The sequence below is a fragment of the Bombina bombina genome, chromosome 5, assembly GCF_027579735.1.
Source record: "Bombina bombina isolate aBomBom1 chromosome 5, aBomBom1.pri, whole genome shotgun sequence".
In the NCBI taxonomy this organism is placed as follows: Eukaryota; Metazoa; Chordata; class Amphibia; order Anura; family Bombinatoridae; genus Bombina; species Bombina bombina.
Genome location: NC_069503.1, coordinates 757849384 through 757862485, shown reverse-complemented (window position 1 = coordinate 757862485; position 13102 = coordinate 757849384). Strand labels below are relative to the sequence as shown.

Sequence of the window (13102 nt, the reverse complement as noted above, 5' to 3'; positions counted from 1 at the left end):
CTCAGTTTACCTCTGTTGAAAAGGTAGCTGGAAAGCCCACTGCAAGTGGGAAATAAGACACTCCCCCCCCTCCCCCTTCTTTTGCATATAAAAAGACCCTTTACACAAACAGGAGCAAGCTGGAGAAGGTAGCTGACAGTATTCACATAAAACTTTGGGGCTTGGTTAGGAGCATGAAAATCAGAGCAATGTTATTTAAAAATAAGCAAAACTAAACATTTTAAAAAAACAAAAACTTTATGGGCTATATAAATAGATCATCTACAAAACATTTATGCAAAGAAAAAATGAGTGTATAATGTCCCTTTAACTGCAGCTGTGCACTACACTTCTCTTATTCCTGGCAGTGAAAAGGTTATTCAAGTAGCTTGTAAGTTTAATTTTAGCTTTAGTGTAGAGCAGAGCTTTCCAAACTTTTCATGTTGGTGACACACTTTGTAGACCTACATTATTTCGCGACACAGTAATTCAGTTGTACTAGCAAAAATGAGGTTAAACTAACTTGTTTTAAAAGATACGGACACATACATAAATTATATAATAACAAAATGCATTTACAAGTAACAGTATGTATGTGCAAGAATTAAAAAAAGTTTAATAACATCAATAGTTACTTACTATTTTAATGGGATGTATGAGGTTGATGGGATGAACACAGTTTCGGAATATTTGGTGTAATATTAGATAAAAACACTCACATTTCATCATCAAGCATTTTTAAACTTCCACTTCCTATCCATATATCAAGAGCAGGAGAAGCAAGGCACTACTGGGAGCTAGTTGCAAAAGAATCCCACTGACTTCAGCTCAGCATTTAAGCTGCCACTCTCAGAGCTCTGTGAGTCCGACTGACTACTGCCCGCGCTGCAAACACACGGCTGTCCCACTCACTGGCTACACTTGCAGGAGCCAATTAAGGAGACTACACGTGCAGTCAGGAGCCAATGTGCCGCCAAATCTGCCAATGGTAATAGTTTCAGTTCCCATTGATCTGTGCCAATTGGTTAAGATGATCTGTGACCCACTAGGTATCAATAACGTGTCAACCATGTGATATGCGTAGCAGGCAGTCAGAAACCAAAAAACAATTTAAAAAAAAATAATTTAAATGTAAAAAAATTTGTGCTGAAGCAGGGACACACCTACACACTGCTGCCGACACACTAGTGTGTCCCGACACACAGTTTGGAAAGCACTGGTGTAGAGATTACTCTCCCACCGGACACCACCTGATCCCTCCCAAACAGCTCTCTTCCCTCCCACACACCTCCCTCCCCCACCCCCCGGTCACCCCCATCTTAGGTATTGGCAGAAAGTCTGCCAATATGCAAAATGTAAGGCTTTTTTTTTTATTAAATTGTTTTTGTTTTTTTAATATTTTCTGCAGTGTAAGATTTACCCCTTACCTTCCAACCTCCCAGATCCCTCCCAAACAGCTCCCTAACCCTCCACCCTCTAACTATGCCCGCCATCTTAGGTACTGGCAGTTGTCTGCCATTACCTATAAAATGTAATTATTTATTTGTTTATTTTTATTTTTTTCTGCAGTGTAGAAATTTTCATTAGGATAAAGCAGTCTTAAGGACTAAGTGTGATTTATTTCCAAAATGTGTGTCTTCAGACAATATCAGTAAGGAAATGGTTGTTCCTTCTTTGTGTCCTAATGCCAAGAATGCTTTACAGAGATATTTGCATAATTTAAATGAAAGAAAAAAATGGGATTCATGTCCCTTTAACATTTTGAAATAAATATTTTTGATCTGCTTTTCAAAATTGTTACTTATTGGTTTTGTGACTTCTACTCAAGGTACCATCCCAAGCAAGTGGCAGCAACACCAGCTTAACACCTGCAAGGAAAGGTCAATCTTCGGCACCCAAAGTCCGTAAACCAGTGAGCAGTCGGGTCCATGAAGCAGTGAAAGCAATTGCTTTGTGTCATAATGTTACTCCTGTCTATGAATCACGCTCTGGAGTAAATGGAGAAACAGAATATGCTGAAGCAGATCAGGACTTCACTGATGAAAATCGCACCTACCAAGCCTCTAGCCCTGATGAGGTTAGTTTCATTATTTCTGCTTATCAATAAGATACCTCATTGGTATTTATTATATTAACTTGCAATTTTAAAGTATTATTATTTTAGCAAAAATTGAATTTAGCAATTAAAAAATACATAAAGATGGTATTAAAACAGAAAGCACTTAAAGGGATAGAAAGGTCAAAATTGAAGTGTACATGGGGCATGTCAATGTGAAGTAGAAGCATTTTAGCAATATACGTCTATTAGCAAAAATGCTTGTAGTAAAATGTAATACTGTTTTTCTTCATAAATGGAAAGTCCACAGCTGTATTCATTACTTTTGGGAATTCAGAACTTGGCCACCAGGAGGAGGCAAAGACACCCCAGCCAAAAGCTTAAATACTCCTCCCACTTCCCTCATCCCCTAGTCATTCTTTGCCTTTCGTCCCAGGAGGTTGGCAGAGAAGTGTCAGAAGTTTTCGATAGTCTCTTACGGAGGGTAATACTCTTCGGCATGGGACTGGAGTTTTAAGTAGTCCTGTCAGCCTCTCAGTGAGAGCATGGGTGAAAGTTAGAGTCCGGATATGCAGGGAGAGTCTTTCTGCAAAACCATCCCAACTCATATTAACAGCTCCACAAGCAATCGCCGTTGACAAGTTTCTCTGCCTGCTTTTTTCTCTCAAGTCTATGGCAGAAGAGACGCTACTATCTGTCACACTTGAAGGGCCGTGTTCCTGTTCCACGGAGTAGATTCTAGTAAGATTGTTTCCTTTTACTCTCATCATGGATGTATTGTAATTTCAACTGTTTATCTGAGAGGGGCTACAACCTTTTCGGGGATAACTTTAACATAGGGTCTCAGTGAGGATCCTTTTTGTATCTAGGAATCAAGGGTTTATATCTCCTGAGGGGAAATATTACACAGGGGGGTTTGTTATGTGATTCTGTCTGCTACTGTGTAGTGTTGCTTCGGCTCATGGCTATTTTAGAACTATGTCTAGTGACGCGGCCTTTTCGGTCGGGAGCGCTTTTGCATGGACTGCACGGTTTACCTTGTGACTCCATTTCCGCTTTCCTGACCACGTGGCGATGGAGAAATCCTGGTCCGCTGGTGTCTGGTTCTCTGGAGGTGGCAGTGTCCCAGCTCTGGAGGATTCTTAAAGACGGATGTCTCTGATTCAGACTCTACTTCTTGCGAATAATATGAATTGGCCCGGGTGATACATGCCCTTCAGTTATGTTCTGAATGCTGTTTTAGAGTGCTATGTTCCTCGGGCTCTGGGAATCGGGTGCCCACTGAGCCATCCACCTCTGGGGATTCTATTTCTCACGAGACGAGTTCCCTACCACCAACTCTTACTACGCATGCAGGTAACCCAAACGCTATTTATCCTTTCTAGGGAGTGTGGCTTGTTCCCACCAGAGGTTACGACACGGTTTCGCATGGCCATATCTTTGGCGCTGGCGCATCTGTACCACTCAGGAATGTGCTAACGATATTGTCCGTGTTTAGTTAACCGGGGCTCGTCAGGCGTGGGATCGCCTGGTCCAGTTCAGCCTTCCGGGGGAGCGACTGCCCCTGAAGCCTCAAGGGGTCAACCTTTGGGACCGGTGTTTCCTTTTGTCCCGGCGGAGGTATGTTGCGCCTTTCGTTATAGACTGGCGCACCTTCGTGTTCTACTAAGGCACGTTTTTGGCGTTGCTGGGGGATCCCACTCTTAATGGGTCTGGGGATTCTCAGTCTTACTCTTCGACTGGCTTGTATACATAGACATAAGGGGATGAAGTAATCTTCTTATAGTCTTTGTTATTTGTGTATCCTTTTCCAGTTCTGAACTTGGAAGTCTCGGACCCCTGTTGGACTGGTCCTGCGGGTCTGTCCGTTCTTCCTAGGCGATAACCTATAGGTTGCCTTATCTTTTATTTTCATCCGGTAAGGAAGATTTTTATTTGGTCTAAAGCTCATGTTGTGGTGTGATGTTTCCTTTGGGAAATTTCTTCTTTGGAATTGATACTCACGATTTTGTGGTTGCACTGTTTACAAAGGTCTGACTGTTCCTTATCCCTCCATCATCGGGTGAGATTCTATGTGGCCTTGACAGTGCTGGGGCCTTGGTTTCAGGCTGGTCCTGACTGGGTACAAATACTTCTGTCTTTGAGGCCTAGTTCAGTCACATGGCACCTTTTTATGTCCGGTTAGTCCGGTGAGGGCACCTAGTGATCACAATATGATTTGTGTTGTTTTCTTGTTTTATTTTATAAGCTTCAGCTAGCATCCTGAGAGGACTTAAGGGTCTGTGGTTGCTTAGGGGCATGGGGGATTGGTTCAGTCCTCATTCGCCTTTCAATCTAGTGGGCCGGGACTCCTTTGAGATCTGCGGCGACATGCTCAGTCGTTTCCGATTTTTCCGGGAACTAGAGTGTTCCTTCCCATTGTGGGTTGGAGGCTTGGAGGATTTAGGTCCTTCATACTGCGGTTGTTACGGTTTTTGCCTTTCATGGTCTCTTTGGAAGTGTCCTTTTAGGACTTGTTCCTTTTAGAGGTTCTCTTCCTTTGGGTCGAGACTTTCTAGACTTTGTCCGTTTTTTCTGGCGGCTTTGGCCGTTTAATTATGAAGTGAAGGCCGTGAGGCTCTGTCTTCTTTCGGTAGTTAGTTGTTTCCATATCAGGGGCGATAGGAGGTGTTGTCTCTTTTCCCAAGCTTTTTGCTTAGGGGATGTTTTTCTGCCTGGGTTTGGGATGCTTTGCATTCTTCTCCCATGGGTGTGGTCCTCTGGAACGTTAATCTGAAAGTATTATGGAGACTAGCCTTTCAACTCTCTTTCGGGTGACTCTGTTCTCGTTCTCATTTCCCTTAGTGTTGCCCTTGGGGTCTTTGGGTTCTAGAGAAATTGTGCAAATTTGTTGCAGCCTAGTTCCTTGCTGGGGGGTGTTGACCTCCGGCTAAGGGTGTCCTCTTCCCTTTGGGCTGGGAATTGAGTGAGTCCTGTACCCGTTCTCCGGGTTTCCTGGTCCTCATCCCCTGTGAGGTCTGATTGCTTCAGACGGGGTATCTTGTGTTCCCTGAGGGTTTTGTTCATTCTAGGACGATTCTGGGTCCAGGGTTCTTGTCTTGGATTCTTCTTGGATGTCTGGAGACTTATGATCCTGTGAACGGGTTCGGTACGACCCAGTTTTTTTCAGGGACCCTATGTTGCGATATAGGGGCTAGCTCATTGGGCTTGCAAGCAGGAAGGCCAGAGTTCACATCTACCTTCAAGTACTGGTTATAAACTTTAAGGCCTGACTTGTCCTTCGGACGGAGTGTGCTCCTCTATGGGGAGTTTTTTCTCTGTTGGGTCAACAGTGGTGTCTGGATTATTTTTCATTCAGTCTGTGTTTTGATCATACTATGGCTTCATGTCTTGTGGACATGTACGCTGTTCTTATCTGTTCCCTTCCCTTTTGAGAAGATAGTTTGTCTTCCTTATGAGCTGGGGTTTCCTTTCTCTGGAGGGTCTTTGTCCTGCCCTGTGTGTAGGAGGTTGGATCATGTGGCTTATTTCTGTAAGGGGCAGCATCTGCTGCTCTGTGGGCTCTGTTCCACCTGTTAGAATTTGATCTCTCTACGTAGAGACTGTCTAAGAAAGCTGTAACAAGTCTTCCGACGGATCTATTGCTGTGGACTCTGTTCCAGGTCCCAGGGGGTTCTCCTTGGGAGTGCCTTATTTTGGAGGAGCAAATTGGGTTGGCATCCGAGCTCTGTTGGGGTGGGTGAGTCCCCCCTTTTAGTTTCCATTCCCTGGGGGCTTGTGGTTGGGGTCTTTCTGTCCCCCCTGTCTATCAAACATGTCTGTTGCTTGGGCTGGTCCGGTGTTGGAGCAGGATCTGAGATCTGTTGCTCTGCTAAATTCATCCTTGGAGCATTCGAGGTACGATAAGCCTCTTGAGGTTTCTCCTTTCTTCATGTTCAAGATTTGTGGGAAGGACTGGTGGTTGGTGCATACTTAGCAATCTGAAGGATCCTATCTGCTTTCTGCTTGCCCTGCAAGTATTTAAGTTTCAGAGTCATTTTTAGATGACTGCAGCGTGCAGTGTTTTTGCTTCAGGTGTTGTTCGTCAGACCTACCTGAGCTTGCTGCACGAGGTTTCATTTCTGAATATTTCGGTATTCTGAGCTACCTTTTTGCGACTTGGGGGACCTTCGTCTTCAGTTGCTTTTTAGAGTGCAGTTGCACTGTGTTAGGGGAAGATCCTCTCTGTTTCAGATTCCCGGCCTTATCCCGTGGTTTCTGTTTCTGGGGTCTGGGCATTGCCTCTCCTTGTTTCTATGAGACTGGTTGGGTCTCTGTTAGCCTGACCCGGTTTCTCTGGTTTTTTGCTCTGTGTTTGTGCCCTTTTTAGTTTTTTTTTCTGGAGTTTCTTATGCTAGCTGGAAGCTAGCTCAGCATACTAATGCACTGTGGCTAGTCTGCACTGTAGCAAACCGAGGGTTGCACGTTCGATCCCCGGCGAGGTCTAATCAGCCTTTCCTCCTTTCAAGGTTGATAAAATGAGCAGTGCTTTGAGTCTCTTAAGGGTGATTAGCCGTGCTTTTCAAGTACAATCATGCTTTTCTTCTTTGTGAAAGAATACGGTAGTTTGTTCCCTTTCTTTAGTAAGGGGTGTGTTGTTTGGAGACCGACTGCTGGGTGACGGTGTCTCTTGGAGGCTGTTGACTCAGTTGAGTCTAGTTCCTGCGGTCTCTAGCAAAACTGTGGACTATCTGTGTGTCAGTGTTCTTGGGCCTTTTTCCTTTTTTTTTCCAAAGCTATTCTTGGCTTCGGACAAAGCGGGATTTTGTTGGGTAGGGGTTTTCAGTCCTGGTTTACTCAGAAAGGGCCGTCTCTTGTACACTCCCGTTTTTGCATTCTGTGTCCTCTATAGCTTGGGTATTGTGTTCCCAAAAGTAATGAATGCAGCTGCGGACTCTTTCCATTTATGAAGAAAAACTTAAATTTATGCTTAACTGATAATTTTCTTTTCTTCAGATGGAAAGAGTCCACAGCTCCCCGTCCGTATTTTTTCTGTGAGGCATCTGTTATTTTTGTTCTTCTGGCACCTTTTCACCCTGATATTTCTTCTACTTTCCCTTGTTCCTCGGCAGAATGACTGGGGGATGAGGGAAGTGAGAGGAGTATGTAAGCCTTTGGCTCCTCCTGGTGGCCAGGTTCTGAATTCCCAAAAGTAATGAATGCAGCTGTGGACTCTTTCCATCTGAAGAAAAGAAAATTATCATAATTTTAAGTTTTTCTGCAGCATATGCACATATCCTTTTAGGGCCAGTGCACCAGTATTCAAACACCACACATTCACAGAGAGTTAGTGGTGGCTTCTATGACACAAATTACATCACACGCTGCTGCCCAATGGCATTCTGGGTTACTGTCCGCGAGGCGATGATGTAAAAGATGTACAATAAAGATTGTTTTGCGAAGAGACCAATGGATGTTTATCTATTTGTTCGTTGATTGTTGCCTGGAATCGGCATCTTCGTTTCTGGGACAGCCAGCTTTCTCCCCATTGGCCAAGCAGCTCACACGTGATCTCCCATCTGTGTCACTGGACATTGTGACGTATTGGCAGTGTGGTATTGGATGTGGTTAGCGGAGGCGGTGGACGGAGTACTCCGTACAGACGCCAAGACTGACGAACGGTTCCAAGAGTAAGTTCAGCAGGAGTTGGGTTTCCCACCCTGAAAAAGTTTTCCTTTCTACTGTAAGTCTGCATACCACGTCAGAGGCTGCCCTCTGACGAAGTAGGGAGTTCCCCTACGAAATGTGTTAGGCCACGCCCACCGTCTAGGCATCACTCGCAGACAGCTGAGGTACTAGCCGACTGAATTTTACTGAGCGGCTGTGAGTTGTTTTGTGGCGATATACACTGGAAAGTGTTTTACTATCATTGCTATCTTTTATGGGACAATTTGAATCAACACCAAGCTTTGGAGCTGCCCATCTGGATCGATAAGATTTTTGGATCCTTGGAGACTCTTTATGTGTACCTATTTGTGCTTTTATCATACCTCATAACTGTTTGCGGTTCTTATGTGTGAGTGTGCATTTGTTATTACTATAATAAATTCCTACAAGTTTTAACCTACTATGATTAGAGGAGTGTGTGCCCCTGTTCCTTTTCTCCTATTTCAGCTTGATCCTGTCTCTAGTACTGTGCATGCAAGGGGCTGCAACTACTCTGCATTTCCAGATACCAAAAGGGATATTACCACACTGAACGGCTATACACCTCGATCCTTCCTATCCTTTTTATCTGGGTTAACTTTCTTGTTAAAACAAAAACAAATGGGGGGCGGAGCCGGCTGCTGCCATGAGAGCAGCGTAAATCCGGAGCTCCGTGTCGGCAACCCTAAAAATACCCTAAATCCCAATATATTCTGATTCAACCCGCACCAATTATGATTATATTCACTACCGACAAGCCAAGGACACTAACCGTAGCTATATAACTTATGCCATTATGTGGTAGCGGGAGAAAGAAGCTGTCAAAGATTGCCCTGCATTGTACCTGGCCGTAGGAGGCGAACTCTCATCACTTATGGTCCGAAATATACCAGCTACCCCACCGAGATCATAACGGAGCCAGACACCTCCAGTTCATACTAAATAACCTCATTGACAAAAGGTCTCTCCACACATCATGGCGGTAACAAGCAGCAAGCACTAACTGGCCTGTTCCGGAGACACCACGCCCGCCATTACGGACATCGCACCCAAACTAAATGCAGGTACCGCGTCACAAACAAAAGATAGCTCCGGTGGCATACCTGGGCAGAATCATGGAGGAGAGGTGTTGCTCTGAGCTGAAGCCCTGAGACTGCACCCGAAGCGGAGCGTCTTCCCGGAAGTGCGCTGGCCGCCATTGAGACATAAACAATCTGTCGCGGCACAATAGTCAGAGCCCAACTGCACATAGAAAGCTAATTGGGCACCCCTGAGCATCACAACCTAAGACGGCTACTACAGTCATATACACACAGGTGGCGAAGCCCCATTCAAAGGCAAAAGACAGGGCAAATAGCTGGTTCACAGCCCTTCTACATAAAAGAGTATTACGGCCAAATAAAAGACATTAATTGTTATCGCTGAAAGCAATACATTCCCACAACCTGTATGTAGTGGAGGTTGCAAGGGAGGAAGTGTTTAGGCACAGAAGTTAGCATAACGCTCTCCATCACATCTCATTTCTAAAACACCAGCGCACCATATCAGGGAATTATCAATAAGCCCGGCACTACTACAGGATCCCCTCTCTTATACACCAATTTAGGCACCATTCCCTAGAACGGCTATTAGAAAACAAGAAGTGATGCCCTAATAAAAGGCATAAGACAGAGTAAACAACTAGCTTCTAACCCTACAGCATAGGAGGGAGCCGAGGTTAATCAAATAAAAAACTTTGAGCGCCATCTTTAAAAGCACTATAACTCCACAGTCTGAGCATTGTGAAAACTGCAGGGAGAGAGGTGTCAGAGTATAGAAGCAAACATAGTGCTCTCCACCACATCCTACCTATAAAGCACTGCGCACCAGAACAGGGACCCACTAATAAACCCTGCACCACTGTAGGAATCTCCCTGGGGCACCAAATACCAACAATAGTGCACTACGGATATCATTCAGTGTGAGCTCATAGTACCAACTCTGCAGCGAACTAATACAACCTGTAAAGAAGATAATAGGAAGGTGCTTGTTGACACCTAAATTGTAACAGCTTTCTTTGGCAGACCCCCATAACAAAAACCCACGTACTGCCGTTGTGACAGTCTAATTGATCAACTGCTTACACAGGAAACATTATAGAACATCAGTAATAAAACTTTAGGGATACATCCAAAAAAGACTTCTCCCAATACATTTCTTCTTTAAGCTGAAAGAAATGGCGTCCAGGAGGCTAAAACAGGATAAACCCCTAAAACCGCCTGCTGTTAAAACGGCTAATATATCTTCCTATATGCAAACAACAGACACAACAGAAGCGAGAGACAAAAGACTCTCTGCGGACCACCAAGTCTCAAATCTACCTAATTCACAAGAGGAGGACACTAATTTTACTGCAACTATTCTTCAAGGTCTCCCATCCAAGCAGGACATCGCGGACATCGTGCGCACATGCATTAGAGAAGAATTCGCAAGCATGAAGCAAGACATTCATACAATAGGACTCCAAGTGGATTCCTTGGAGACTAATCAAGATGAAATAAAAGAAGATGTCCAGTCCCTTACAGACCAAGTTGCCTCTCATCAAGAAACCATCTCCTCACTCCAGGAAAAATTAGAAGACTTGGAAAACAGGAGTCGCCGTAAAAATATACGGATCAGGGGAGTACCAGAGAGTGTTCTACCCCGAGATTACCCAGTTTATCTCCAATCATTATTCCAACAAATAAAAGAACCAGCATGCACCTCTGACATCCAATGGGTGCGAGCCCACAGATCTCTTAGGCCAAAGCCTCCAGACACGGCACCTCCAAGGGACATCATAATTCGCTTTAAGAATTTCCTTGAAAAGGAAATGCTCCTAAACCAATCAAGGAAGCTGCAACCAATTAGATTCCGTGGCAATGTTCTCCAATTTTACCAGGATTTGGCCTCGCAAACATTGCAGCGAAGAAAAGAGTTCGGCCCATTAACAACACTTCTCCGCAATAAAAAAATCCCGTACAGATGGGGCTTTCCCACCCAGGTCTGGGTGCTCAGAAACAACACCCGACTAACATGCAAGTCACCTGAAGATACCGACTCTTTTTGCAGATTGTTGGGGATAGATCCCCCACCAGATTCCACCATCCAGAGCCAACCCAGACCTCCAACGTTAAACAATACCAGAGACTCACTCACACCTGAAAAGTCAACTGCTGGTAGACAAGGCAGAAATCCTACTCAGCCCCAATCTCCCCGCACCAATCCGATATCACCTCTTGCCTCACAGCAAAGCCAGGACATGTACAAGGACTCAACCTACTGAACTGGCAAGAGAGACCTCATTTCCTACTGAGACTCTGTTAAGTATATAAAAAGGGGGGGTAGGGGAAAAAAAAAAAAAGGGTAGGAAAAAGAAGTCATTGTGTTTTATTTGTTATGAAGAGTTTTGTGATGTTAGTTAAATCTGCTAATACCAAAAGGTACAACAGCGTATTCTATTAACAACTATAAATGTATGCATATGGAGACGAAATTTTTCCTCCCATAATAGGCGAATTGTCTGGCTTATATTTAAATTACAATTAACTTCACTATCTTTAACCTATGGGATTGATAATTATATACATACTGTAAGGGTTAACCAACTGTATTCCCCTCCACGAGTGCTCTCAGACATGTCCTACATTAGGCAGAGAGCCATTTGTAAGTTCTACTTGTTTTACGTGTTTAGTTTGTTTAATTTGTTCAATATGTTTATCTTTCAGAAAAAAGGGTTATATTGTTACACATTGTTTGTTTATCTTGTTGCAATTTCAAAACCTGTCACACTGAAAACAACCGTCCACATTACTCTCGAGCCTTATACCAACACATGCCATAGCTTTCAATCACATCTCGAATACCTACAGCCCTATAATGCCGTCATTGACCCGTGACTCACCTCCACAACTGACCCTCCTAACTCAAAATGTAAAGGGATTTAATTCACCACAAAAAAGATCCAAAGCTCTGTCAGATCTAACAAAACGCCACATAGATATACTCTTCCTCCAAGAAACACACTTTAAAGCACGCAACATCCCCAAATATTTCGGAAAACACTACATCACTCATTTCCATAGCACAGGCCCGAATAAAAAGAATGGAGTGAGCATCTTAATACACAAGTTTGATGGGCCTGCTGTATGGCAGACCCATAACACTCATAAATATATACGCTCCTAACACTCAGCAACTTCCTTTTTTCCGCACTATGTTCATGAGGATATTGGACCTAGCTAAAGGTCCAATTTTTCTATCCGGTGACCTCAATGTGCCGTTACAGCCCACTGTTGACAGCACTAATGCAAACATACAAATCCCTAAAAAACTTGCTATCTGGCAAGGAATGAGAGATATGAATCTTTACGATGCCTGGAGATTCATGCACCGAGAAAGAAGAGATTACACTTTTTTTTCCCACCCTAACAAATCCTACAGTAGATTAGACTACATCATCACAAATCAGAGCGGCCTCGCCCACATAAACAGGTGCGACATAATACCCACTTTCTGGTCAGACCACTCATCTGTCCAACTCAATTTCACTTGGCCCAATACCCCCCTTAACCCATACCAATGGAAAATGGATGATAGTCTTCTAGACCATCCAGACCAAATCCCCAAATTAACCAGATCTATTGAAGAGTATTTTGCCATAAATTCAAGCTCGATTAACAATAACTTCACTATTTGGGAAGCGCATAAGTGTGTACTCCGTGGGGAGCTAATCAAAATTAAAGCCCACTACACTCAGACCAATCGTAAAAAATACCATGACCTAACAACAAAATATGCTCAGCTTGAGTTTATACATAAGCAATCCCCAATAGATACTAGCATTCTAACTGAAATCCAAACAACCCGAGAGGAACTAGATAACTTCCTAGACATAGAATACCACTCCCAATGTAAAAGAACCAACAGCATGTTTTACTTCGAAAATAATAGGGCTGGTAAACTTTTAGCTAGAGCGCTAAAGAAAAAACGATTCAAATCACATATTTATGAATTACAAAACCCCACGGGGAAACCACTTCAATCCACCCCAGACATCTTGAAGTCCTTTCACGAATACTACACCTCACTATATAATCTCCAAACAGAAGCCCCCACAACAGATCACACAGCAAAACTTATAGAGTATATAACAAAATATCCAATGCCAGTGCTGACAGACGATCAAAAAGAAAAACTTAATAAATCAATATCCCCCCAAGAAGTTCAAACAGCCATTAAGACCTTAAAAATTGGGAAAAGCCCAGGGCCAGACGGCTTTACAGCCAAGTACTATAAGACGTTTTCGGCCGCACTAACGCCTCACCTCACTGAGATGTTCAATGAAGTAGCTGGTGACAATCC

General features: G+C 43.7%; 1 protein-coding gene across 2 annotated transcripts in view; it reads left to right on the top strand.

Moving 5' to 3' along the window:
- Window positions 1-13102, top strand: part of ATP9B (ATPase phospholipid transporting 9B (putative)) — a 1400042-nt gene that overhangs the window by 1093495 nt on the left and 293445 nt on the right. For both annotated transcript variants that reach the window (XM_053714846.1, XM_053714845.1), the window contains exon 15: window positions 1808-2056. In XM_053714846.1, coding sequence (XP_053570821.1) covers window positions 1808-2056 — 249 coding nt within the window. The remainder of the gene's footprint in view (window positions 1-1807; window positions 2057-13102) is intronic.